We start from the raw sequence: 27,022 nt of genomic DNA, 5'->3' as shown, positions 1-27,022 counted from the left end.
TACACGAGACACTGAATCAGTTTCAGTTCATGTAGTCTGTGGTCATTAGATGTAGCTCTAAGCTTGTCATAACGTTAGCCTTACCACAAGTAGTAATCTGAGATGATATCTGGACAGTTCTTTGTTTTGTTAGGGTTCTTGACATGAGACTTCGACATAACATTTATTCGGCTATTATATTTGTATAGGCTATCACAGTCTAATTCCAGTTGATATCACTGGAACTAAATATCACTGCTGAACTAAACGAAAAGGAGGATGCAATATATTTCACAGGATGATTTGTGCTTTATCAGCCTGATCGTTGGAGCAAATATTGCAAAACCGATATATTGCTCTAATACAGGCGCACATCAAAACGCTATAATTATATATAGGCTATTGGTATATATCGCAGGGCAGTGCCGGTTCTGTAAATTGACACCAAAGAATATAAAATACAGACTAAAGAGCATAACCAAATTTTTCTGATTATCTCCATACCCTCCTATCCTATCTTGGAATGAGAGAGAGAGAGAGAGAGAGAGAGAGAGAGAGAGAGAGAGAGAGAGAGAGAGAGAGAGAGAGAGAGAGAGAGAGAGAGAGAGAGAGAGAGTGAGTGAGAGAGTGGGGGGCAGCTGAGGAAGAAGAAGGAGAAGAAGAAGAAGAGTTATACCAGAGAGAAATCGAACATCGCCCTCAAGGAAGCGTTAGGAAGGTGCTATGCGCAGGTTAATCGCTTGCGACCATTCGCATTTCCTTCTGTATCGCTGTTTTTGCCCATTCTCTGGCGTTATGGGTTCCCGCGGATCTATCCTGTTCGGGTTCTTATGACGGAACGAATTATGTTTCTCTACAGACTTTTACCGCCAAGTTGAGATCTTATTGAGCGAATCCATCGTATGACTATTTCTTCAGAATGGATGTTAATACTTTAAAACTGCTTAAAGTTTTTGTAGCTGGCATTTTAGGTAAGTAGGCTACAAATATGCTTTATTATTAAACATCAAATGTTTACATAGTTTTAGCTTTATGCTTATTCTATATGAATATTAAATGAGATTTTGAATTGGTTATAAGATCTTTTAATGTTATTGCAATTTCATATCATGCATCATAGATTTTTTTCATCATAGAAAATTCAAAACTTGTGTTCTGTTTATAGTATCCCTTCTCATACATATATGTGCTGCGACTTGTCTGTAATTAGAAGTAGCCTATAGTAGGTTAAATAATTCCCAGAATATATATATGAAAATCCTATTCCTCCTTGCTCTGCATGTAGCCTACACGCCATCAGGAGGTGTCGCCTACAGTTCAACGTTGAATTCCTCTAAAAATAGCCAATTCAGCCCGATGTTTTAGCTAATAAATAAAATATAATTTCCACAAAGCTCTGTTGTGTAAATACTCTACAGGATTTTCGACTAGGAGGGTTAATAACTCGTCCAGGGTTCTTTAGCCTATGTTACGACTATATTACGACTGTAAATCCTGCTTGCAACATAACTGTCTACACTGTCTTACATAAATTAAGGGATGCGCTGAGTGTTATATCAGCTGCATTTGACGTCACTTATTTACACAGCTGTTAGTGAAAATGTTGGAAAAGCTTTTAAGAGAAAGAAACAAGTCCATCATTCACCGAACTTTAACATAATTTGTATTGATAATTCATTTTATCCACTTTGTATCTGTTCCAAAATTTGACTTGCATATTTTCTCCATAACGAAGATTGAAATAGCTGCAAGTGAGAAACCATGTCAGTTTCACTTTAGTCATCTCTAGTCATCAAAGCCAGTTTATTAAAGTAAGTATTTTACCTCAGTACACACTGGTAGAATAGATGCCACATGGAAATGAAAGGGTTAAGATTTTAATGTTAAATCTGTTTGCAGGAGTCAAGCTGTTCACTAGTTCCTTGTGTGGTCCTTGTTTTCTGAGACATGCCTTTGCTGTGGAGAGAAAATAATGAATAGCGAAGTCTGTTGATGGGTTGTGCCTTGTTGATGTGCCCAATTTGAGCACAGGTGTAAGCCTTATAAGCTTCCTGTACTAACAGCAAGAGGGCAGAATCGGTGCACCCGTCAGAATTGAAACTGACAGGATTTTCTGTATGACACTTTTTCGGAGAGCCATGATTTACAGATGAGGATGTTAACTAGAGCTGGTGAGAACTTTAGAGAGGATTTATTCTTGAATATGTTCGTGAAAACTAAATGATAAAGGCTTTTTTTGGTTAACACCAAATCACTGAACATGGCACAAAATTAATGTGAGCATGCATAAGTGTATTTTCTTCTCATAAACTAATCACTACCCCAATTATTATTATTATTATTATTATTATTATTATTATTATTATTATTATTATTATTATTTACATTTGTATAGCACCTTTTGTATAGCACATTACTGTATAGCACCTTTTGTATACCACATTATTTTGTATAGCACTATACATTTGTATAGCACCTTTTGTATAGCACCTAATCACTACCCCCATTATTATTATTATTATTATTATTATTATTATTATTTACATTTGTATAGCACCTTTCTCAGACTCGAGGATGCTTTACAGACAGATGTCAGCTTTTACAAACACTCACACACCCATGGAATTTAGAAGTCCTCGTTAACAATAGAGTACCATGTGTATGTATTAAAGAGGTCACCAAACAAAGATGAAAAAAAGAAAAAAAACCTGTAGAAACTAGTTAATTACTGTGGGAATCAGTGACCATACTGACTTTGGGCTTTTATCAGGAATATAAAAAAGGGATAATCACAGTCAGGAAGGTAAACAGTCCAGGTCATAATCCAGAAGGCAAATAAAATAGGCAGACTAATCCAACAGGGTAGGCAAAAAACAGTAGAGAGAAATACAAAAACAAGATTCAGTACACAACATGTCAAGCAGGAAAAACCCGCTCGGTATACCCAGTGAAAACTGGTGGCAATACTTAGCAAAGGTGAGTAGGACTAGGCAGGCTTAAATACACTGGATATACAGAAACATGTGAGACTAATTATTTACGAAAACATCTTAATTGTCTATAGCCTACACTGTTAAAATTTTTTGACACAACTTAGTCATCCTTTTGCTTTGACTCAGTTAAGTTGTAAACATATAGCATGTTTATTCAACTTAACTAATTTTATTTACCTAACAATCTGTTATGGTTTATTTTAACTATTTTGGGTTTAAGAAGTAAAGCAGTAAACTCCTTTAATATGATATGGCTAATTTTCTTTGTTTATTTTACTAAGTAGTATAGGTTTAAATAAAGTGATAGTTCATAAAATATTTATCAAATCATGATCTAATCAATTAAATCAATAAAACATAGTTCAAATCAGTCTATTGAAAATTGCTTTGAAATGGTAGAAATGAGAAATACATTTTTGTTTGGTATTGTAACAATGAGGCTAAGAAGGATGCAAGGACAAGTCACATAAAACAGAATGACACATTTATGACGACACGAATACAAGACAATGTAGCACATTGGCTGACGTATGGTCAAACACAGACAACAGACAACAGAACAATAGGGGATTTTATACATACGTAAACGAGGAACATAACTACAAACAAATGTGACACATGGGGGGGCGTAGCCACACAAATGAACACACAGGCACGCACGCAAGGAGACGTCTAGGAAGAGGGGGCCATATTGTGACAGGTATGACCCCAAAATTGTTTTATTAAGAATCAAACTATTTCTATAAATTCAGATCAATAATGTGGAAAGCTCAGAGGTTGGCTGTAAAACATACATGCCAATGCCACTCGCAATGATTCGGCACAAATAAATAAATAAGGTTTCCGAATTAACTTACTCACTTTAAACAGTAATGGACAGAAAAAAGCAAATGGCTTTTTGGACATAATTTTTAAAGTCAGGAACCTTGGCCATTGCATCCATGTGACTTCAGCTCTGCATAGAATTAAGAACCTTGTGATTATGTGAACTGAGTAAATACCTTAAGTACCCTTGCCACTAGTTTTTAAATCTGGACTTAACCTTAAATGTTGACACAAATAAAATTTGTTTGATTATGAAGAGCTTAGTACTTAGGAAACTTTGCTGGAGGGGGATGTCACAGACTGCTCCTCTTTTCACTTGTCAAATGGTTCGGCCTGCCACGTGCAGTGGGAATTCATTGTAAATGTTCTTGTTTGTAGCCACACCTCTGGTGTCTACATGCACCTGCATATGGTTTAGTGTGCATATGGTTTAGTGTGACTGTTTTGTCAGTCGTTGAAAATGTAGAGTGGTAGAAGTACGTTTGTTGTTGTTAGTGTTGATGTTCACGATGTTTTATGTACTTTGTTTTCACCGTTTATGTGAGTGCCCCTGTCTTCCATGTTTCTCAATAAATGTCTGTTACCATCGAGGGAGTCTAAACGTCCTGCTCCTTGCCCTGCAGCACTCGGGCCATTACAGAATGACTGTCCACCACAGGATGACTACTCCCTCGATGGCAAACGGACTTCCTAGAGGGAAGTGCTTAGGTATGTCCCAAGCTGCTGCCAGGATCCCTGGATATTGGGGAGAGGACCGTGAATGGAGTTTGCGGCCACTCTGGAGGAGAAGGGGAACGCCCCCTGGAATTTCTGGGGGGGGGAGCTAGGGCTACCGAGCCAGGACCAAGGAGAGCAGAGAGGCTCCATGGGACAGCGGTGAAGGCGGTTTGGTGGAGCCGGCTAGATCCCTGGCTAGTGAGGAAAAAGCCTAAGTTCTTCCTCTTCCTTGGACATGCTATGAGTACTAGATAGGTCCTCCCAAAGCCCAGGAGGTGGACTGCCTCTAGGGAGCTCCTCGGGCGGCTGGCAAAAAGAGGACTGTGAAGGGGAGTAGCACGTGTGGAGCCGGGGCGGACATGCTCCTCTCTGTGTCCAGTGAGGCCAAGGACATGCCTCCAGTGCCTGTGCTTCCAGTGGTTGCTGCATTACGGTGCCTTTTGTGTGTGTCTATAGGCGCGTCTGTTCGTGTGTATTAGTGCCTTTTGTGTGTCTATAGGCGCATCCTCACGTTGTGTGGAACTTACCAGACTGCTCTGGGAGAGGCACGGAGGACTCTGCCTTTCTCCCTCGTGTATCATGAGACCTTGCTGGGTGACGGTTACCAGCCCACCTTGTGTTAGGTGGGCACCAGGCATGGCCGTTTATTGTATGTTTTTGTGTATATGTATAAATGGCGGCCTGGGGTTCGCAGTCCCAGGATGGACGCATCAGGAGCCACTTCCCTTGGGGTGGGGGGGGGGGTTCTGTCATGGACTGCTCTTCTTTCCACTGGTCATGTGGTTCGGCCGTCCGCGTGCAGTGGGAATTCATAGTAATTGTTTTTGTTTGTTGCCACACCTCTGGTGTCTGTGCACACCTGTGCACACCTGCGCACACCTGGTTTAGTGTGCATTTAAACCAATGTTGGTGTGTGCTGTTTTGACAATCGTTGAAAATGTAGAGCGGTAGAAGTACGTTAGTATTGGCATTCATGTTTTATGTGCTTTGCTAATGTGAGTGCCCTTGTCTTCCGTGTTTCTCAATAAATGTCTATTACCATCAAGGGAGTCTGAACGTCGTGCTCCTTGTCCTGTGGCACTCGGGTTGTTACAGGGGACTGAGAGCACAGTATTACTTTAGGATGGGAGATCAGGTTGTTAGTGATGGCTGAAAAAGCATGTTTAATGTATGATTGAGGACAGCATAGTTACTGTAGCATGGGAGAGCATGGTTACTCGAGAGCACAATTAATGTAGAATGGGAGAGCATGATTATTCAAGAGCATGACAGCATGGTTACTGTAGAATGGGAGAGCATGGTTACTTGAGAGCACAATTAATGTAAAATGGGAGAGCATGATTATTGCAGGACAGGAGTGTCTGTAGATCACTGGGAGGGGTTCTTTCACATTCTCTACAACTGCAAGGACTTAAACTTATTTTATTTTACACCCATACCATCCAGACATGGACCCTGGTTCTCTTTGTATTGATTGTAAAGCATACTTGGGTTCCATGAAAGGCACAGGTCAACACAACGGTATGTTTGAAATTGTTTACATCATGCACTACTCTATTATAAAAAGCTGTGTTTTGATTCAAAATGAATAGTCCAGAAATCAACCAGTGCTTCAAATCTATGAATAAGGAGCAAGTGGAAATCTAGAAAAAAGAAAAAGAAAAACAATAGTAACATGCCATACCTGCAGGTCAGGTGTAAAATGATTTGGCAGGTCCAGATAGTATGCTATTGAAAGTTGATGTTTTGTAGCAATAGTGAGCAAGAAATATTTTAAATTCTTAACATCACACACTACTTTATTTTTACAGATTTGTTTGATTCAAAATAAATAGTCCAGAAATCAATCAGTGATCCAAATCTATAAATAAGCAGATGTTGAGCTGACATTTTTACTTTTGTTCGAAAAATGCCTACTAGCCAGGATTTCTACAATATTTTTCAAGTCTAATAAAAATTTGCCAAGTTGTGTCATTCTTCAGTATTTAGTCACCAATCATTAATTGCAGTAATCACAATAAGGTTCAGTTCTCATGGTAGTTAACACCATGGTAGTTACCACAAACTTTTCAATACAAATGCAAATGATCTGTTGTAGTCTGTCTTTTTTTATTATTATTAACTTTTAAAGAAAGGATTTGGATAATGAAACAGATATTCTAATGTAAAATAACACTTGGAAATCAAAAACTTTATGTATTAGCTTAAATTACTGTTAAATTCCAGCAGGTAATGCATAAAATCAGAAGGAAATCCATGTATTGAGTAGAAATAAGAAAGTCTATTAACACAGTCTGTCTTTACATGTAGTGGGAGCAACTGTGTACTCTTTTTCAATTCAAATAGCTCATGAGTTTGGACAGGGGGAATGCCCCTCTCTTACTTCTTGAACTTTTATGTCCATGTGGCTGGTTAAAAAATGAAAGAATTTATCCACATTAAAGCTTTTTTATAAACAAGAAAGCACTTGGGCTCCCAAATTGTCAAACAGTTACACTAGTGGATTTGTTTTTCTGACTATCTCTGTTATAGCAGTGCTGATGGAATTGCTTATTGTACAGTTGTGCTTAAATAATATGTTTTCAGTTAATTTTGGCTTGAGCTGTTCAGCAAATGTACAGATATTCCAAAATTCATTTTCAATTTCTTGAGTTGTTGCTTTAGACCCAGGAAGATCTGCTTGCACCCTTTGGTAGAGGGAAACTACTTTGTGTTTAGTTAAATTATGCAGGTCTTCATCATATTGTATATCACATTCTGATGCAGAAAAGTCCACATGATCCAAATGGGCCTTAAAAGTGGTTCTTTCAGAATTTGCAATAGTGCAGAATCCAGATATCACTGTTTAAATGAAAACAAGTAGGCTGTTGTGAGCTGTCTGGGATCCACTATCAGTGCACATTAAAAGTTTCATCTGCTGTTCCTTACTCAGGGTCGGGATTTTCAGGACTAAATTGGCTAACTGTGTATGAGCTGAGTCTAAAATTGGTTATATAACAGTCCCCACACCAGACACAGATGCTGTCTCACCCTATTTCTCTTTCTGCATCCTCCACATTTCCAAATTAATTTAATCTATGTCATTTTTTAAAAATCTGAATGCAAAATAAAATTAACATCTATCTTAGTGATAGATAATGGTAGTGACAGTGCATTGTGCTGTGAGATGCAGAGTGTTGTGTATGAATGCGTATTGTGTTTGTGTTTACATATACATCATGTTATGTATGTGCATAACTTTTGGCAATGATCTAATAGAAAATATGACTAAAATCTGTCTAGCAGCTGTAGTATGTTCACATGTGGTTCTGATAGATCATGGGAGTTAATACACCTTGTCAAGTAGTATGTATTTCTGAACAGTGTGTTGTGAATAACAAAATAGCTTCCCAAATTACAACAGGAATGACAATAACTATAAACAGCTCCTCAATAGATTAATTTGCATAAATCTAGTAAAATCAGGTAACAAATAATATTATTAGATTAGTTTAACCATTTTAACCATTATTAACCAAAAATAACTATTAACTTTGCACATAACTTGTGCATTTCGGCAAAATTGACTAAGTCAGTTTGGACTACACAGCAGTTTTGAACCTTTATAGTTTTTATAGTTTCCAGTAGGATTTCATTCTTGGCTCATACCATGACACACAGTGCCTAGAAGGTTCTGTTCCAAAGTAAAATATTGCTGAATCCAGATATCACTGTTGAAATGAAAAGAAGTAGGCTCTTGTGGGCTGTATGGGAACCTACTATCAGTGCAGATTAAAAGTGTTTCATCTGATGTTCCTTACTCAGGGTTGAGATTTTCAGGACTAAACTGGCTAAGTGTATGAGCTGAGACTGAAAGTGATTGAGATTAAAACAACAGTCCCCACACCAGACACAGATGCTGTCTCTTCCTCTCTCTCTTTGTCTCTTTCTGCATCCTTCACTTTTTCAACTTCATTATTTTATTAAATATATGACAAAATCTGACTGAAAAATAAACTTAACATTTATCTTAGTGATAGATAGTGGTAGTGTATTTATACATTCATCATGTTTCTGTGTGTTGCATCATGTTTGGCAATGACCTAATTAGCAAATGTGACCAAAATCTGTCTAGTGGCCGTAGTATGTTCACACTTGGTTCTGATAGTTCATGGGAGTTAATACACCTTGACAAATAATATGCATTTCTGAACAGCGTGCTGTGAATATTGGACCTACAGTGATTATTTGACATCATTGACATTATCAACCTGTTACTTTATATTAATTTGTTTAAATAATTACTGTAACACTTATATAACTGTTGTGCATTTGAGCTGGATAATCACTAATGCTATGCACATTTACCAGCACATTTAATACATTACTGGTTATACAATAGCCTTTTAGAGTCCCAAATCAAAAATATAATCATCAGATTATTGTAATATTCATTTTCTGCAACCCTATATATAGTGAAATGTATGTGCCATTACTAATTGCATTCAAAACACCAGACAACACCAGTAAGGAACCACGTGCAGAGTGTTTAACACCCGACCCACAATCAGTGTATGCTTCATGTTAACCCTACACTGTGATGGCCCAAGTGCCACAGGGCAAGGAGCAGACTGCACAAACGTCTCTCAATGCAGACAAACAGTTTATTAACAGTAGGCACAAACGATAAACAACAATGGCACTCACACATGATAAACTATTGCAGTATGAAATAAACAACAGGACATAAACACAAGCATGAAACACACAACTTACACAGCAGCCGTGACCACAAACACTACCACTAACAGTCATTGACCTACTCTACAAATAGAGGGGTTTATATATTTACAGAAATTATTTACAGAAATTATGAAAAAACAATGTGCAGGTAAACGATATAAAGGGAGGCGTGACTACAAACAAGTGGGCAGTCACAGTCAAAACAGTCAAAACACATGATTCACATAGCTCGTGAGAGGCTGTACCACATGATGTGTAGGCTAGGGTAGTGTACCATTACATACACAATGCTTTCACTTTTCATCTCTCCTCCTGCTTCAGCTTTCCTTGCCTTATCTTCACTTTATCTTTATTTTTTGTTTTATATTTATTGTTTATTGTTCTATAAATATTGTTATATGGGGTGAAGTGACATACATTTCAGTGAATGTAGCTGAAAGAGCTAGTCAGTGGGTGTAGATAAAGAGCGATCTGACTAGTTGGGGTAATGTACATGGCTGAGGTGGTTGTGTCACGGTGTGAAGTGGTATATCCAGATGGAATCAGTGGCATGGAGCAGGCATTAATGGTGCCGGCTTTAGTCACTGGGGAGGCCAAGATGGATTTTGTTGGCGAACGCTTGCTGATATAATAGGTAAAATCCATGTGGAACTGGCGGAACTGAGTACACATTAATAGTGCCAGTGGGGCTGGGAAGGCCATCATTGATTTTATGGGCTCTGTTTGCTAGTAGCATAGTGCCTAAAGAGGTGCGGCTTGATTTAAAATTGAGCTTGGAGGGACTGTTGAGTCTTCCAGAGGTGTCACAGGCTTAATTCAGTGACACATGGATCTTGTCCTGTTTATGTGTAGAACTGTTTGATCAGGAAAATGCTCTGATTGTTTTGGTTCTTTGTTCTTATTCTGGGTTTATTGGTTTTTGTTAGTTATTTGTTTAATAATAAAGAACCTGCTTTAAAACCATTTGCATGTGTGACCTTGCTAATCCTAGCCAACCATTTTTCTGATATAGCATAAAAAGGAGACCGCTCATAAAAGAGGAGAGTACAAAATGTGTTTTACTCCCAGACTACTGGTAGCTGTACATATTTGAGAAAGGTTTTCTCATCTACTTCTGGGTCTCTAGAATCAATGTAGTGTGTGTCCTATTTAATATTAGTTATTTATTAAGCCAAGATTTGTCATATTTCGTACAGATTCCTCATTGGACTCTCTGGAATGGGACAGATCCTGGAATTTTCTTGCTCAGACTGAGCCTGTTGAATATCAAGCCAGTCCTCATAAGATGTGTTTATAATACATTGCTGAAATAATGTACTATAATTAATTTATTTATTATAACAAATGAAAGCTAAGTGGTAAGCACATAAAAGAAACAAGATTCTCTTAGCACATACAGAAAAACTCTTTTAGGGTCTCTGAAGTGGTTCTCAGAGATGTTTCTTTCACATAAATATAAACATTATTTTTACTTTAATTGTAATTGTAATACTATTCCACAATGTTTTGTGTAGATTATATTTCAGTGCCCAAAATAAATTAAATCTCCATAGGCTAGACTGAAAATGGATCAGGTGGATGTGAAGGGAATGACATGAAGCCAGACTGATTGCTCCCCCTTCCCTCTGTCTGCACAACAAACCATGACCTCCTTAGATGAATTGATCTGGCTTTTAATCAACGGTGTTACGCTTCATCTCCATTCACTCTGTCAAACATCACAGTGCTAAAGGATTACATTGGTCTCTGTCACTTTTATTGAAAACCTAAAGTGACATGAAGGAAATTGCAAGTCTAAATAACAAGAATCCAATTATAGACTAATGTGCAGGAGGATATTTGGGTTCTAGTCCAGGTACTGGTTCTGCCTCTGGTATTCATTAGTATATACAGTACATAGAATAATTTCTCAGATTTTTATGCTGAGAAGTGGACATGGGTATTGTGACATCTTGTGAACAGCAGGAGCAAGATGTGAGCCAAAAGTACATGACCAAAGTTTAATTATAAATTTGCAAAACAAAGGAGTAAACTCAGAAAGGGTTGAATAGTTCTCAAGAACTGAGATTATTTTTGTTGAAGCACAGTGTCTTCACAATACATTCTGAAAGAAGTGTTCTGAATTGCCTCATTCAGGTAGCATGGTAATACTTTAAGCCTCCCTCAATCTGTTCTAAAGATGTTATTTTTGTTTAAAATAAACAACAACAACAAAGCTTTAAGGGATTATATATTTTAAATATGTATGTATTGTATTTCTGTGTGCATCTTTTATCTATTATGTTTTATGACTATATAAGTATGTAGTCTGTTATTATCCCAGTATATTTCATTGCTAAGCTCTAGAGTCTGACATCAGAAAACAAAACTCTCTAGGGAAGAATTCTTGGAGTAGCTGTAGGGTTTGGTATACCTCCAACTGCAGATTGTAAGCAGTGGTGATCACCGTAAACCTACCACCAATGGTTGACACCGAGTTGTGTAAGCTGTGCCATTAGATTTCATTGAGTGTCGTAATACTTTCCTAGTATGTCAAAACCTCCCAGTTGTTCTGAAGCATTGTGGAGCAAAATAAATAATAAAGAGCCTTAACAGCTTGTATGGTTTTTAATGGCTCAAGAAGAAACACTACAAAACATGGCTGCTTTCCTTAGCATGAAATGGATCTTAAGTGTTTGCTCCTTCCCTCCTCCTCTTGATGTTCATGATTGCAGAACAGATCAACAGTATGAAATGTATTGCTTCATCAGGTCCACTTTAGAGAGTTGTCTTCTTTGCAAATGTCATCATGGACAAAACAAACAATGTAATTATTTGGAGTGACTGGTGGAGTGGCAGGTGGAGTGGCATTTCACAGTGCAGCATTTCTCAGAAAACCCAGTGAGGAGTGAAGAGTGTATAACAGGAATGTCTACTATGTCTTCTCCTAATGGCCAAAATGCCTACTAAGTCTTTTTCTATTGTACAGGAATGCCTCTTCTCCCGTTTGACACTTAGTTTTTGACTTTGTGAAGTTTGCAAAACCGATCAAGGGTTTTTGTAGAAGTGATTATTGGAATGTAACTGCTTGTTTTATCTCTATGTGCTCAGTAGTAATTTGCGGAGGAAATATGTATTTACTTTTTTGAATATGCAAAGGATGTGTATTTACCACTGTCCAGGGATATGGAACTCATAGCACATTTGCACATGCTGTTAGGAAAGGTGGATTTGATTCCTCTTAGTGGAAGGTTTGAGAAAGTACCTTTTGAACTTTATTGCACCAGGCAATCACTGACCCTCTTCTTTGAAAGCATGTATATAGAGATGCAGGAAATCTCTCATTTTAGCATGCATCACAACACCTGCTATTACCATCCCACAACTGTGGTAGATCAGTAGAAAATCTTGGGTATGGTATAGATCAGTAGGAGCTTGTAATGAAATTCAGTACTTGTAAGGTAACTAAAGATTCAAAACAGCCTTGCAAACCACATAAGAGCAGGAGTCAGCAAAAGTATATTATCATTTCTCAAGAAAACTCATTGTATTCTCTTTGTACTGAAAACTGAATTAGGTTTATTATCATTATTTACACAGATAAATTAGTTGAGAGTATTCTGTATATTTTCATTGGTTACACAGAAAGATTTTCTAAACATTTGTCATGCCTTCTGCACAGACTCCACCCACTGCATACTACACTACCCACAAAACACCTGTTCATTCCAACTCCCCAGATTATTAGTTTCACCTGTGTCTTGTTTTCCCTAATGTATTTCCCTATATAAGCCCTCTTTGTTCAGTCAATCTTTGTGAAGTTTTGTTTGTATGAGCTACATTTCTGAGCCATTCTGAATATTGTATTCATTGTAAGTTTCCCTGGTTACATTGTTCTCTGCCTGTATTCTGGATTTACTCTTTTGCTGGTTCCCTGTAGATTTATTTGTTTATCACCTGCTTTCTGGATACTACTATTACCTGTTTATTGACATGAAAGTGTGACTATTTACTATCTACTTTATGACATGAAATCAGGAAATTTAATAAAAAATGTTTACATTTTGCTGAAATTATGGCTGACAATGTAACAATGTAGCATGGTAACAGTGTATCAATCATAAATTCCACATGTGTGACAGAAAAAAATATATTTGATTCCTTCTTCATAAGACCTGGTATTGAGGTAATAAAAAGAGTGTTTACAGAGAAAATACGTTTAACATTGAATTAGACAAATTAATAACATAAAATATAAGGTAGTATAGAGATTTTGTGTCCTTTCAGAATGATTTGCGTACAGGGAAGAGGCCTCTCTAGAGGCCTCTGCAGGCTTCTGCAAAGGATTTTGGGTAGGCTTCAGCACACCTCAGTGTAAAATTAGTATCTCTCCACCAGGTTCAGGACAGTTAGAAAAACAATCTTCTTTAGTATAAGGTCAAGAGAAGTCTTCTTAGTGGTAACAGGTTCCAACTGGTGTGGGTATTGAAGATCAGTTTGCGTATATTGACTAATGTATGGTTTGGATATAATGGTGGAGAATGCAAACACTAATATGTAAAAGATTTGTCTATAAAAATGTGGGTTCTTTGTGTGATTGTTAGACATTCTCCAGAAAGTGCTTCAATAATGCTTTTTATCATTAACCTGCAATAAAAGATAGGACCAGCTATTTTCTTCTACTAATTCTGAAGTCTACATCTTTATTTTCTGTTTGAAAGTTTAACTAGCTGAATGGGGATTTAGGAACAACAGTACTCACACACAAGAATATGTGAATTTTCTATAGATTTATTTTAGCCATGTTTCTTGTTATTGACATAAACAAATATGCTATTCTGTAATGACTTACCACTTTTCCTTAACATGTTGTAGGTGTTGTGGTTTTGCTGAGATGGTAAGAAAGGTTGCAAAGCAGTTTGAGTGCTTTAGGACATTTTGGAAGTAAAATATTAAGAGTTTGTACATAACTATTTTAAACTGGGTCTAAGCATTTGAAAAACAATGCATTAAATAGTGTTCTGTGTTTAAAGAAAACAACAGCCGCTTTTGACCTCTAAATGTAAGAAAAGAAGACACAAATAACTGATTAGGGTTAGGATATGCTGGACAAGCTATGAAATGCTGTGGTTAGACCAGACCAACTCCAGTCTATTCTGCTGGCAACCTGTCTATTACATCCTGCTCTTATATTCTACCTTCTGCATTTACATTTACATTTAGAGAATTTAGCAGACGCTCTTATCTAGAGTAACTTACAAAGGTGCTTTGTCATTTACTTAAATAATACATCTTAGCCAGCAGACTAGGTTAGAGTCCAATTTACCAATGATCTATAATACTGTAAAAATACAGGGATCAATGCTGATGCCTAAAAATGCAAAATGCATAAGGTCTATCTTAGACAATGATAAGTGCAATAAACAATAAGTACTAGAGTTTGTTAGCCAACATCAGTGTAATTAACAACACCCTACAATAAGTACTAGTTTAGTTAGTCAATATAGGAGCAGGGTCAGTGGTCATTTAAATATTCCATGAATAGATGGGTCTTCAGCCTATGTTTGAAGAATGCAAAGGACTCTACTGTCCGTATGGCACAAGGAAGTTCATTCCACCATCTGGGAGCCAGGACAGAGAATAGTCTCAATGCTTGTCTTCCATAAGGCTTGAAGCATGCTACTTCAAGCTGAGTGGTACTTGAGGTTCGAAATACTCGAGGTACAGATCGGGCTTTGACCATTGACCTCATGTACGGAGGGGCTGGTCCATTTTTGGCTTAGTAGGCAAGCATCAAGGTTTTAAAACTGATGTGTGCAGCTAGTAGAAGCCAATGTAGGGAGTGCAGCAGTGGTGTAACATGTGAACTACAAAAGATTGAAGACCAGTTGTGCTTCTGCATTCTGGACAAGTTGTAGAGGTCTGATGGATCTTAGAGGAAGACCAGCAAGTAGCGAGTTGCAGTAGTTTAGCTTTGAGATCACAAGAGACTGCGCAAGCACCTGGGTAGCTTCCTGTGAGAGAAAGGGCCAAATCCTTCATATTTTACAAAGGAGAAATCTGCAAGACCGGGTTAGATTTGAAACATGAGTTGGTAACCAGTTGTAGTTCTCCAAAATTATGCCCAGGCTACGGGCATCTTCAGATGGTGATACAAGGGAGGTCTCAAAGGAAACTGTGAAGTCATAGTAAGGGTTGGGAGTACCTCGGATGTACAGAAGCTTGATTTCACTGGGGTTGAGCTTCAAGTGGTGGGCTGTCATCCATGATGCAATGTCAGTCAAGCATGCTGAGATAGGTCTGGAGACCTGTGTGTCAGAGGGTGGAAAAGAAAGAAAAAATTGAGTGTCTTCAGCATAGCAGTGGTAGGAGAAACCATGAGAAGATATTTTATCACCAAAGAGAACAAGTATACAAAGAAGAGAAGAGGGCCTAATATTGAGCCATGTGGAACACTGGAGGAGAGTCTACATGGTTTGGATGTGGATCCTCTCCATGTTACCTGATAGGATCATCCCTCCAGATATGACTGAAACCATTTCCATGCAGAGCCAGTCACACCAAGCCTGGAGAGAACAGACAGAAGGATGTTGTGGTTCACTGTGTCAAAGGCTGCCGAAAGGTCCAGAAGAATCAAGACAGATGACAGTTTGGCAGCTTTAGCAGCATAAACTTTCTCCATCACCGCTATGAGGGCTGTTTTTGTTGAATGCGACAGTTTGTAGCCAGATTCATTAGTATCATGCAGCTGGTTCTGCATGAGGAAAAGAGACAATTGATTGTAAAGTGCTTGTTTGAGGGCTTTTGGGAGGAAAGAGAGACATGATACCGAGCTATAACTGGTAACGGTGGAGCTGTCGAATGTGGCCTTCTTGAGGATTGGTACCACTATGGCGGTTTTGAATGCAGTTGGCACATGTCCAGAAGATAAGGAGTTGTTGATGGTGACAGAGATGAAAGGAAGCAGATCTCTTGAGATTGTCTGGAACAGAGTGGAAGGAATTGGATCCAGCAGACATGTAGTCAGATTACTGGAAGTCAGGAGTTGAAGAATTTCGTCTGAGGAGAGAAGAGAAAAGAAGCCAGAGAGTTGGATGTTGGGGAATGAACACTGGTTGGAAGAGTGGGAACAGAGGAAAAGGACTGGTGGATTGCTGTAACCTTCTCCTCAAAGAAGGTGATGAAATCCTCAGGAGTGAGAGATGAGGAAGGAGGGAGAGGGGAATGATTAAGGAGAGAAGAAAAAATAGTGAAGAGCTTGTGTGGATCAGATGTTGATGATTCAAATTTCCTCTTCTAAGTCCTGCCTCTTATGCCTTGCCTCCTAAATACTGCCTCTTATGCCCTACCTTCTACATCCTGCCTAATGTCCTGATTCCTATATCCTGCCTTCTATATCCTGCATCTTATGTCCTACTTCCTACGTCCTGCCTTTTACTTACTGCCTCTTTCTCTGATGTGCCACTGCAGATCAAGGAGATGGGCTTCCATAACTATTCATTAGAATTCTCTCCATGATGTATGAGCATATAAATATTCATGAATTGCCCCCAGGGTTAAAGATACAGAAAGAAAATTCTCTGAAGTGGAAGAGACTGAGATGGAGAGGGTGGAATACCAAAGGAACAGGGCCATGGATGGATGGATGAATGGATGGATGAACGGATGGATGGATGGATGGATGGATGGATGGATGGATGTAAGTATATAGAAAAGATCAACAGATTATCAGCAAGTAGTGATAAGAAGACAGCACCATGCAGCATCTTATAGCCAATAAACATACAATAAATATTACAAATGATCTTGGAGGGTGAGGATTCAAGCTTTTGCTGTTAATAATTTTAGTTGACGTCACGTCACAAGTTCTGTTAAGTTTTCACTTAACTAACATTCTAATGTCACAGCAAGATACTGCACTGAACACTGCGATGAATATTGTGCTCGCTAACTGTTGTTCCATCTGCTGCTATCTTTAACAGTGAACAACTTGATGATGAGTGGAATATCAGGTAAGTTTCATTATATTTCCCCCCTATTTGGATACAAATTACATTAAAAATTCATATTTCTTCCAACTAACTATATTATGGTGACACCCACTGCTGCTCATTTTCTGTTAAAATTGAATCTCTGCAGAAAAATGATGTCATTTGGCATTTTGATGACTGTTTTCTCCCCAGCAACAGAGGACATCAAACTGCCTTTCACCCCTCAGTCTCCAATTCTGGAGTGTAATGAGACAGTACTGGAGTGCAATGAGACAGTTCTTTATCTGGAAATTGAGAAGTGTGGGGAACGCTTTAAGACCAACATGGTGGAGGTGGAACCTGAGAACCGCTGCAACTTAACACATTTCATTGGGTAAATGATATCATCATATTTAGATTTATACAATGTGCTTGAGACTCACTAGGAGCCACAGAATAAGAGTTTTACAAAAGCAGAGGTTTAGTATATCTAAGATTAGCTAACTCATAACCTGTGTGGCTAACGTATGTGTAAAAGACAATATTAGCTTCATTATAACTTCATTGTCAAGGCTAAACAATATTAGCTTCATTGCTATTATCGTAATTGGTATTAGGCTAAAAGGTTATGCTAGGGAAAATACTGTAATACTGTAAATGCTGTAATACTGTAAAGAAACAGTATGCTTTCTTATTTACACTTACAATTTGTAGCAGGATTATGAATTATTCCAGCATTGAATGGAAACATCCAGTGATTTGCAATACAAACATTGTAGTCCATGCTAGAAGCCACTGAACCATCTCTCAGCTTCCAGCTCATAACTGCACCCAAACATAAACCTTAGCTAAAATATGCCTCTTCCTTTCCATGATGTACAAAAGTATTTACTAAAAACAATATGCATGACTGCATCAGTTTCAACAAACAGCATCACACGCATGCGTAACACTTTGATTAATGCTGCTCTGAGTGTTGCTCTTAAGGGAGAGATGGAATCCACACTGGGTATCTCAGAAGGAAAAGCTCACCTGTAGGGAAAATGTTGCAGTTTATCTGCAGTTTTTAGAATCAGTCAAAACCTAGTGCACTGCTAACACCTAGTACACTGCACAACTAATTTCATTCTGTCTTAGGACTTCCAGGATAAACTCCCATTTTAAGCAAGAACAGAATGTTTTTTCTACATGTTATCAAAGTTCAAAAGAGATTTTTAAACCACAGCATTTTTTACGCATACATTATGTTATACAGAGATATTCAAAATTGTAGTGAGGGTCACAAGTTTCTAGAGAAACAGGATGTTTTAGACAGAGGTCCTTCCTTCTGCAGCACTTTGCATGCACAGCTTATGAAGGACTACTGTCCGAAATGTCCTGTTTCTGTTGATGTCTCTACTCATAGTCATCTAGATCTCCACACTAGGAACCCCCCAAGGCATTAATATTTCATCAGTCAGTAGAAATAAATTTCTGTGGAGCATCATGCACAAAGCAGAGGGTAATAACACCATCATCAGGAGGTCCAAAGCAGCCCACATATTTTCTACATTAACTGGTTCAAACTCCTGCCAATCACTTTGCCTTATTCATTACTTATTTGGGTCTCTAGCTCCCTTATTTGTAATATAGTGTGTCTATTCGCATCCAGTGAAAATAACTGCTTAAGTATTTACATTAACTCTGCCTAGTAAATCACAAGCCAAATGAGGGGAGGGGAAAACAAGTTACTGTGAGCCGGCAGGACAAAGAGGAGGAGACGGGGAGAAGCATGGAACCTAAACAATATATATATATATATATATATATGGTTGTGGTTTTGCAGTAGGCTGTAATATATTAAAAACATCACTTTAAATTATTGACATCAAACTTGCAACTAATCAAATCTGTGCAAGATAAACCCAGGGACTTCAGGATTGAACTTTATGTACCATGTTCTGTTGTTTGAATACATTAGCTAGCTAGATAGATAGGTAGGTTTCAGATCAGTTATATCCCATCAGCAATTGTACAAAGCAGGTCATTTTGAACATTAATTTATAGTTTATAGTTAATTTATTAATTTATAGTTTGCTAGGAATCTAGTCATGGAGCCAGCTATCTTTGCTGGGCTAATTAGGCTGTTTGGCTAATTTAATTAGCTAGTTAGCTAAAGCATCACTCTCATTGGTTGTATCTGCTAGGGTAGTGGAGTCTGTCAGATAGCTAGCATTAGCTAGCTAATTCAACCCATGGTAATTTAGAAAGCAAACTACATTAATCTGTAGTTAACTCTGGCTTCATGGATTATTTTATGGGTAAATATATCACATCATAGTCAGGCTAGTGAGTGTAGATACTATGTAGGTGCATCTTTAACACTGCTAAAATATGTGTTTGTGTACATAAATTCAGAATGCAGAGGCCATTTAAAGGTCACTATGGCCCTATTACCTACACCTTTCGCAAGCTCAAGTTCTAGGATCAAAAAGGGCACAGCATTAAAAAAAGAAACATGGAGACACACTTTATCAGGGGTTTTCAGTGATGTATTGTTATTGTTTTCCTTTTTTATACAGTAACAAAAATACAGATACAAAAATATATATAATAACAACAACATAAACCGAATCTAAATGGGAGAGTTTCTTCAGGGTGGGCTTTATGCCAACTCAAAAAATAAAAATGTACTAAAGATAACTCAACCACTAACTTCCCTAAAACAAAATAAAATTAAATTAAATGCATCACTCTTACCTCAATTCCTTATCACAAAAAGAGAAATATAACAAAGCAAAAAGAACATTGCACCCAACTCTATAACTACAAACAAGAAGAACAATATTCAATGTTTCTGGCAATCGAATATATGAATATATGACTCTCAGTCTTTATCAACTCGACACTCCTAATGGAGAAACATTACATCTAACCACTTGAGGCCTCTGTGCATAAAGCCTCTAAAGATCAAGTGCACTCATAAGGCTCTATCTAAGAACCTAGCTAGACAGAAAAGTACTAACTCCTAAGGCCCCTTTCAGAGAACCTAGGCAGAAAATGGGTACATTCTAACTCAACCCCCCAGTCTCAAAGAGAGTCTACAACTGACAGTGATGATACAAACTCAGAGTTGCGTCTACCGTGGCACGCGTGGTGACTACTCACTAAAACGATCAAAAAGGTTGATCATCCCATTGGCCAAGCAGGTCTTCCATGTTTGTAATGGTGAGTCATCGCTGCAGCTCACAAATTTTCTTATAGTGTGGCCTCATGTGGGTAACCTTTAAAACAAATCTTAAAACACCACAGCACAATGACCAATTTGTATCACCCCAAGGACGTAACACACTGCCTCAGCTGTTGTTCAGCAGACGTATGTGGATAAGCGTCTAAAAGCCGTTACAGATCGACTCCTTTCAGTAGCTAGAGCATGGCATTTTTAAGAAATATTTATTTAAAATCTTACATTTTTTTAGTTTTCCTCTTTTTGTACTATTTTACACTTTTAATTCATTTACATTAATTTCTTTAGCCTACTTTCTTACCTACTTAGGAATACTTATGTTAGCAGAAGACTTTAATTCCTTTGTGGTCAAGGCTGTCATTCATGTAGTTGAATAATGTTCTGTGCTATCAAATTTACTGTCATAAAACACATTTCATTACACCTTCAAAATGTGTTACAATGTGTTACAATTATTAATGTATTATTAATGTGTTACAATTGCCTAGTTGCAATAGAAAGAGCTTTAGCTTGATTTAAACTGTATTGTAAATTTGAAATATAGTGTTCATGCATCTTGCAGCAAAACAAAAAAAAATTTCTAAAAAATACAATCGTATGCAGCAGCAGCAGTAACAGGTAATCAGATGCTGGTGAGAATGTTACTAAGTGTACGTAGTAACATTCTACTTATAATTAGTTTACGTAGTATGATGTTACTGTGCACAATTGGTTTAAATATACATATTATATTTACACTTGTTATTCAGTGTTTTTATTTACACTTAGTGTAAATAGCTTCTCTGAAGTAAAAATATGATTGGCTTCCAGTTGTCCAGTACAATTTCAGAGTCACAGGTAGTCCCTCGTGTCACTACGCCCACTCATTATTGTTCCACACCTGTGTCATGCTCCCCTGTTAATTCACATGTATATATGCTCCTTTGTTTCTTCCTTTTGTCGCTGGTTATTGTGAATGTTCTTGTTGCACTGTTTTGCTTTCGTTTTTATTAAACGGTTTTGTTTATTGAAAGATAGACTTGCACTTGCATCCATCCCGCACTCATCACAGCGATTTGTTTTTTTACCATTTCTTACTTTCAGGAAGGAACTGATGTAGTGTCGGCATTTTATATAATAGATGCCATGCATGCATAATGGTGTTTTAATCTCCTTAGGCTTGTTATAAACATTCCACTAAAGCTGCGAAATTTGCGAAAATGTTTCCATCTTTCATGTTCCTGTAAAAATATAGAAAATAATTCAAATTAATTACAAATAATAATTCATTTTTTTTTAATGTCTTATCTTTTTTTTGTTTGGGGGTAGTGGTCTGAATTGTCATCACATACATAATCATTTCTAAAAATGTAGTTCAATCTCCAAATAGGTAATTATTCAAAATAAAAGATAAAAAGCACCAGGCATATAGGAATACACAAAGGCAAAACTCAAAGGTGTTGCTAATGGATAAATATGACCCACCAACCACAACCACTAGGTCTGGCCTTTCCTCTCTACAAGCTGCTTCTTGTATCTGTCTACAAATAACACAGAAGCTACTACAAACCCCAATGATAATTTATTGTGTTTGCAGTATATTAAGAAAGGCTCTTTGAAATCTGTTTTGAGTGCAGATGGTTTTGGAAAATGGACCACAATTACTGCAGGCAGTTTTTCCAGATCTCTGGAAGAAGCCCTAAGGGCAGAGCTGTGAGTTTAGATTCTGTGCAGAAGATACACATGCTTTCATTACTTTAAATGATTTACCAACATTGTATTTAGCTGAAAATAAAAAATTTAAAAAGGGTATGAATCATCAGTACACAGACATTTACATTAATATCATATTTTTAATAATAGGACATTTTGTATTCTGTACCTCATATTTGACTAATATAAAGATCTTGAGCAAGTTTCGTACTTCAATTTACAATGTTACAATGATTGTCTAATTAAAACTGATTGAGTAAGCAGCAAAAAGAGCAGTGCTGACCTCCTTGTCCCAGGATTTATGCGAAGCACTGTGGAACGTGCACATGAATAGGGCTGGGTCTAAGCTTGTGTTTCTAATAGGGCAGTCTTACCATATGAATGCCCTTAGGCACAGAAAAGCAAAATGATTTACCTCTTTGATAAACATCAACAGATGGGAACATGAGATTTTCTTGAGACAAGAAGGTTTGGTGCAGTAGTGTGGTAAAGGGTGTCTGTGATGGGGGTGTGGAACAGTAGTGTGGTTATTGTACATTACTCTGGCACCTATTGATTGAGTGCTTTATCTAAAAATATCATCATATTTTATTCATTGCTAACTTCCACTGGTTACTCATCACTGATATTGTATTGAATATTGTCCAGTTAGAGCTCAAAAAATAATGCTGAGTCTGATTAATGTGTCATTGGACCATTATTATGTTTTAGTGAAAGGCTCAGCAAGTTCCAGTTTTGAAAAACATTTGGAAATCTGCATTTTGTTAAAACAGCAAAGCTGTAAATTTGCAGGTTGTAAACACTTCATGAATAAATTGAATAACTCGAAAACACTCCATGAATCAAAAGCAGACTGAAGAGAGAAGCAGTCCAAAATAAAGTCTCTCAGATGTGATGTAAATTCAGCTTTTCCCTAACTGCTTTCTCAGCTGAGTTTCTGTGGTAGAGTGATAGATAAATGTTTCCTGTTCCCCATTTAAAACTTTCATTAGGTGATGGGGTATTTGGTGGTTACAGCAGCAAAGGGTTATAAAATGTTCCTGCACCAAGAAGCCCAAAAAGGTTAGGGTGTGGATGAAAAAACAGAGATTCTAAAATGATAAAATTACAAAGACAGACACAGATATATACTCTGACCCCCACAACAAATCTAAAGTCTAAAAACTAATCCAAATTAATAGATTTTAAATATACTATTTACTGATTATCTATGTAAATCCCTGCAACCTACTACCTGGTTCATTGTGTTCTTAAAATATGTCAGTTTCAACAAAATCTAGTCAAAAGATTCTTACTGAAAAGAAAGCAAGGAATGCTTTCCCAGTGTTTTTATTTTTTTTTTGGAATATTTTAAAGCATTTGCAAAATTGGACTAATGTTTTGCCCATGCCATGTTTGCTTGTTGTTTCACAAAAGCACATGCCCAAAATGTATGCAAAGATTTGAATGGTGAAGGGGTTCAAATATTTACATTATGATTATCATTTTATTTAAAGGAATTGTGTACACCATCTGGATATAATAGCTCTATTGATAACTAATATTATACAGGGTTTTACAATGCGATATTCACCAAATGTGAATGTTCTTACATTCAGTTCTAATTACAATAAACCAGTAAGTGATTTAATGTATAGTAGTCTGAATTACTCATGTGACTTCACAACATTTCTCCTCTCCTCTCTACAGTGAATACCACTATTTCTCAGCCTGCACGGAGAACAATGCAGAGAAGATTGGTTGCTTTTGGCCCAATCCGGTTGTGGAGCACTATATTATCCACATCCACAAACAATTCTTTTCCAACTGCACCTTGAAACCTGTTGTTTATTTAGACCCATCAGAAGACACCCTTGCAATCCTCATCTTTGTTCCAGTCTTCCTTACTGTGGCCATGGTTGCACTGGTAGTATGGTGCAGCAGGAGAAGTGATATACTGGCTTAGCACTGAAGACCAAGAATCAGTTGGAACTTTACACTTCATGAAAACCCAGTGTCATGATGTGGTCGAAAGGACAAAAACTGACATAAAACAATGTCCAGTGGAACTATTGAAACAAATCACCAATGGAACTATTGGACAATTGACCAATATGCGTATTGGAACAAATCACCAATGGAACTGTTTGGCAAATGGCCAATGAAACTATTGAAACAAATCATAATTGGAACTGTTGGGGAAATAGTCAGTGGAACTATTGGAACAACTCACCAATGGAACTGAGGGAAATTGGCCAATGTGACTATTGGAACAAATCACCAGTGGACCTGTTGGGTAAAGGGCCAGTGGAACTATTGGAACAAATCACCAATGGAACTGTTGGGTAAATGGCCAGTGGGACTATTGGAACAAATCACCAATGGAACTGCTGGCAAATGACCAATGTGACTATTGGAACAAATCACCATTGGAACTGTTGGGTAAATGGCCAATGGAACTATTGGAACAAATCACCAGTGGAACTGTTGTGCAAATGTCCAGTGAAACTACTGGAGCAAGATTGTTAGCATTCCATTTATTCAGGACATAAGTGAACACAGTAGAGAACTTTTAGGTGTAGCAAAAGTAGGAAAAAGATGTTTATTATTCCATCAGAAATGTGCATTGTGATGTTTCCATGAGAATACCTATTCTGACTACTTTGGCAGACACTGATTGATTTTTTGTGGAACTCTACTTTGTGGAACTATGCTTAAATGTAAGGAATACTGAAACCAGTGATGTGTTTGAAATTTGCATGTATATAAGATTTTTTCACTCTTTCATGCTGTTGTCTGTGTTATCTGGGGTAACTTCATCATTCCAATATTAAGCTGGGCTTTAAGTGTTTTGTGTTGATGTCTTTGTGGGTGGTTTCATTGTTGTACTGCAGGAGCTTCTGCAGTACAATTCCAGTGTTTGGTGGTTTGAAGTAAGTGTACATCACTTAAGATTTTTGGACTAATTTGAAGATTAACATCCAGTTTTAGGAGGTAATGTTTTTCCATTAATAATTCATTGAATTGTGCAGTATCATTCTTGAATTCAATAACCTAGATTTAGGTGAGTGTTATGGGCTCCACTGAAGTTCAGAATTACTATTTTATGTTAAGGATGAATGAATGGTTGTGTAACAAAAGCTGAAGGCAGCCACCCTACCCAGGACTAGCAGGAAATAAACATGAGCTCTGACCACCAGGCCAAAGAGCCAGCTCCCTGGCATAGCAGCCAGAACACCCATTTAACCTTCATAAGTGACAGTTTCCATCACACCAGCCTTCCCTTCGGAGAGTGACGGTCTCCATCACAATGCCTTCACGTCTGGAGAATACCCCTGCACATGACACTGTCCACATGTCCTTCCATGCACAACTGTCCTTTCAATCAGGGCCACACCCATGCCCCTCATCAGGGGTCCTCACACTGGGCTACACCATCCTTTCACAGCAGGGGTGGGTTCATCAGCCTGGGGCACACTCCCAATGGCCTTGCTGTAATGAAGGCTAAAGGCAGCCATCCTAACCAGGTCTCAAACCCAGGACTGACAAGAGGTAAATGAGATCTGACCACTGGGCCCTGGCAACACAGCCAGAGCACCCATTTAACCTTCCTAAGTGACGGTCTTCGTCACATGTAGGTGCGCTAATGTTTTCACCCTATTTTAAAACAGCCATGTAAACTGGAACATGACATTTAGGTTTTAACAATTAGATTTTTAACTATTGCATCTAGTAAAGCTACTACATCTAACTTCCTTTCTATTTGAATTACAGTAGTGATCACCAGCATTCTTCCTGGACAAATAACTTCCTGCATGTTTCATCGCCAACATAAATCTGTTCCCCCTCATCCAGCTAATCAAAGACTGCTATAGACAGTAATTAGATGGATCAGGTGTGAATTAGGGCTGAAACTCCGCAAGGTGGTAAAGTTTCAGGAGAAGGCCTGGCAACCAGTGTACTGTTCTGTCTGAATAATGTGAGACTTACATACAGACAGAGACAGAGAAGTCAGAAAAAATATTGTAATGCAAACAGCAAGAAAGTGATTGGACAAAAAGTAAATCCACCACTTATAAAGATTTATAGGATTGCAAAGAACATTGAACCAAGCATGGAATAAACCAGTAAAAAAAAAACATAGGAAGCATTATTTTTATGGCAACAAAAAGTTTTGCACCGTGAATGGCTCAGAAACAAACTTAGCACAATAACATGCACTAAAATGTCCTGCTGTGTACCCACAAGAATTGACATATGAGTCGGTGGTCCTTCAAGCTGGAATCCAGGAAGGATATAAACCTTTCCCAGAGTAGGCAAAGAATTAGAGGAAATGGGCTGGCTATGATTTTTAAAGGAGCTACAGGAACTGTAGTGTAAAATTTTTCCCCAAACATGCATTGTTGTAGCTGTTGTTGTAACTATTATGAGACATAATATTCTGAACTGGCTTGTCTGTTATTTATGTAAAATAGATAATACAACTTATATATACCATAATATTGATTGTGTTTGGTATGAGGTTGTTAGTTCACCTTGAATGTGTGTCGAAAAGTGTGGGGGGGGGGGTTGTCTTGGAGTATGTAAAGGAGATTTTGTTCTTTTGTCATTATTAACATACTGTTACTTTTTAACATTCTATGTTATTCTATCTATACATGTTTTACTAACATGACCCTTTCCCCTTTTCCCACACTAACATACAGGCAATCCAAACACAACATCAACCCCAAGTGCCACCCCCCCATATCTTAGTAACTGATATATAGCACATACACACATCCACTTGACAGACCATTCCCTAGGGCCTCACAAGACACTATAATCAGATTTATGAGGTAATTTTTTATAGCCACAAACAGCAGGACAACTGTGCACATTCAGAAAGATTTTGTAACAAATTGTAGTGTTTTATGATTGCCAATAAAGTTGTGTGCTTT

At 37.7% G+C, this 27,022-nt stretch overlaps 1 protein-coding gene across 2 annotated transcripts; it reads left to right on the top strand.

Moving 5' to 3' along the window:
* Nucleotides 1-467: 467 nt before the first annotated feature.
* LOC113571892 (receptor activity-modifying protein 3) lies at nucleotides 468-27,022 on the top strand. Of its 2 annotated transcripts, none has more exons than XM_081715742.1 (4): nucleotides 468-950; nucleotides 17,198-17,227; nucleotides 17,405-17,579; nucleotides 23,793-27,022. In XM_081715742.1, exons 1-4 carry the CDS (start codon nucleotides 899-901, stop codon nucleotides 24,046-24,048), a joined length of 513 nt encoding a protein of 170 aa, XP_081571868.1. In that variant the 5' UTR covers nucleotides 468-898; the 3' UTR covers nucleotides 24,049-27,022. The 2 variants fall into 2 exon arrangements, with proteins under 2 accessions (XP_081571868.1, XP_081571860.1); XM_081715734.1 differs by having other exon boundaries at nucleotides 17,399-17,579.

The sequence above is a fragment of the Electrophorus electricus genome, chromosome 1 (genome assembly GCF_041902795.1).
Source record: "Electrophorus electricus isolate QZ-2024a chromosome 1, ASM4190279v1, whole genome shotgun sequence".
Classification (NCBI taxonomy): Eukaryota; Metazoa; Chordata; class Actinopteri; order Gymnotiformes; family Gymnotidae; genus Electrophorus; species Electrophorus electricus.
The sequence above is the reverse complement of the archived record's forward strand: the minus strand, read 5'-3'. Positions and strand labels throughout refer to the sequence as shown.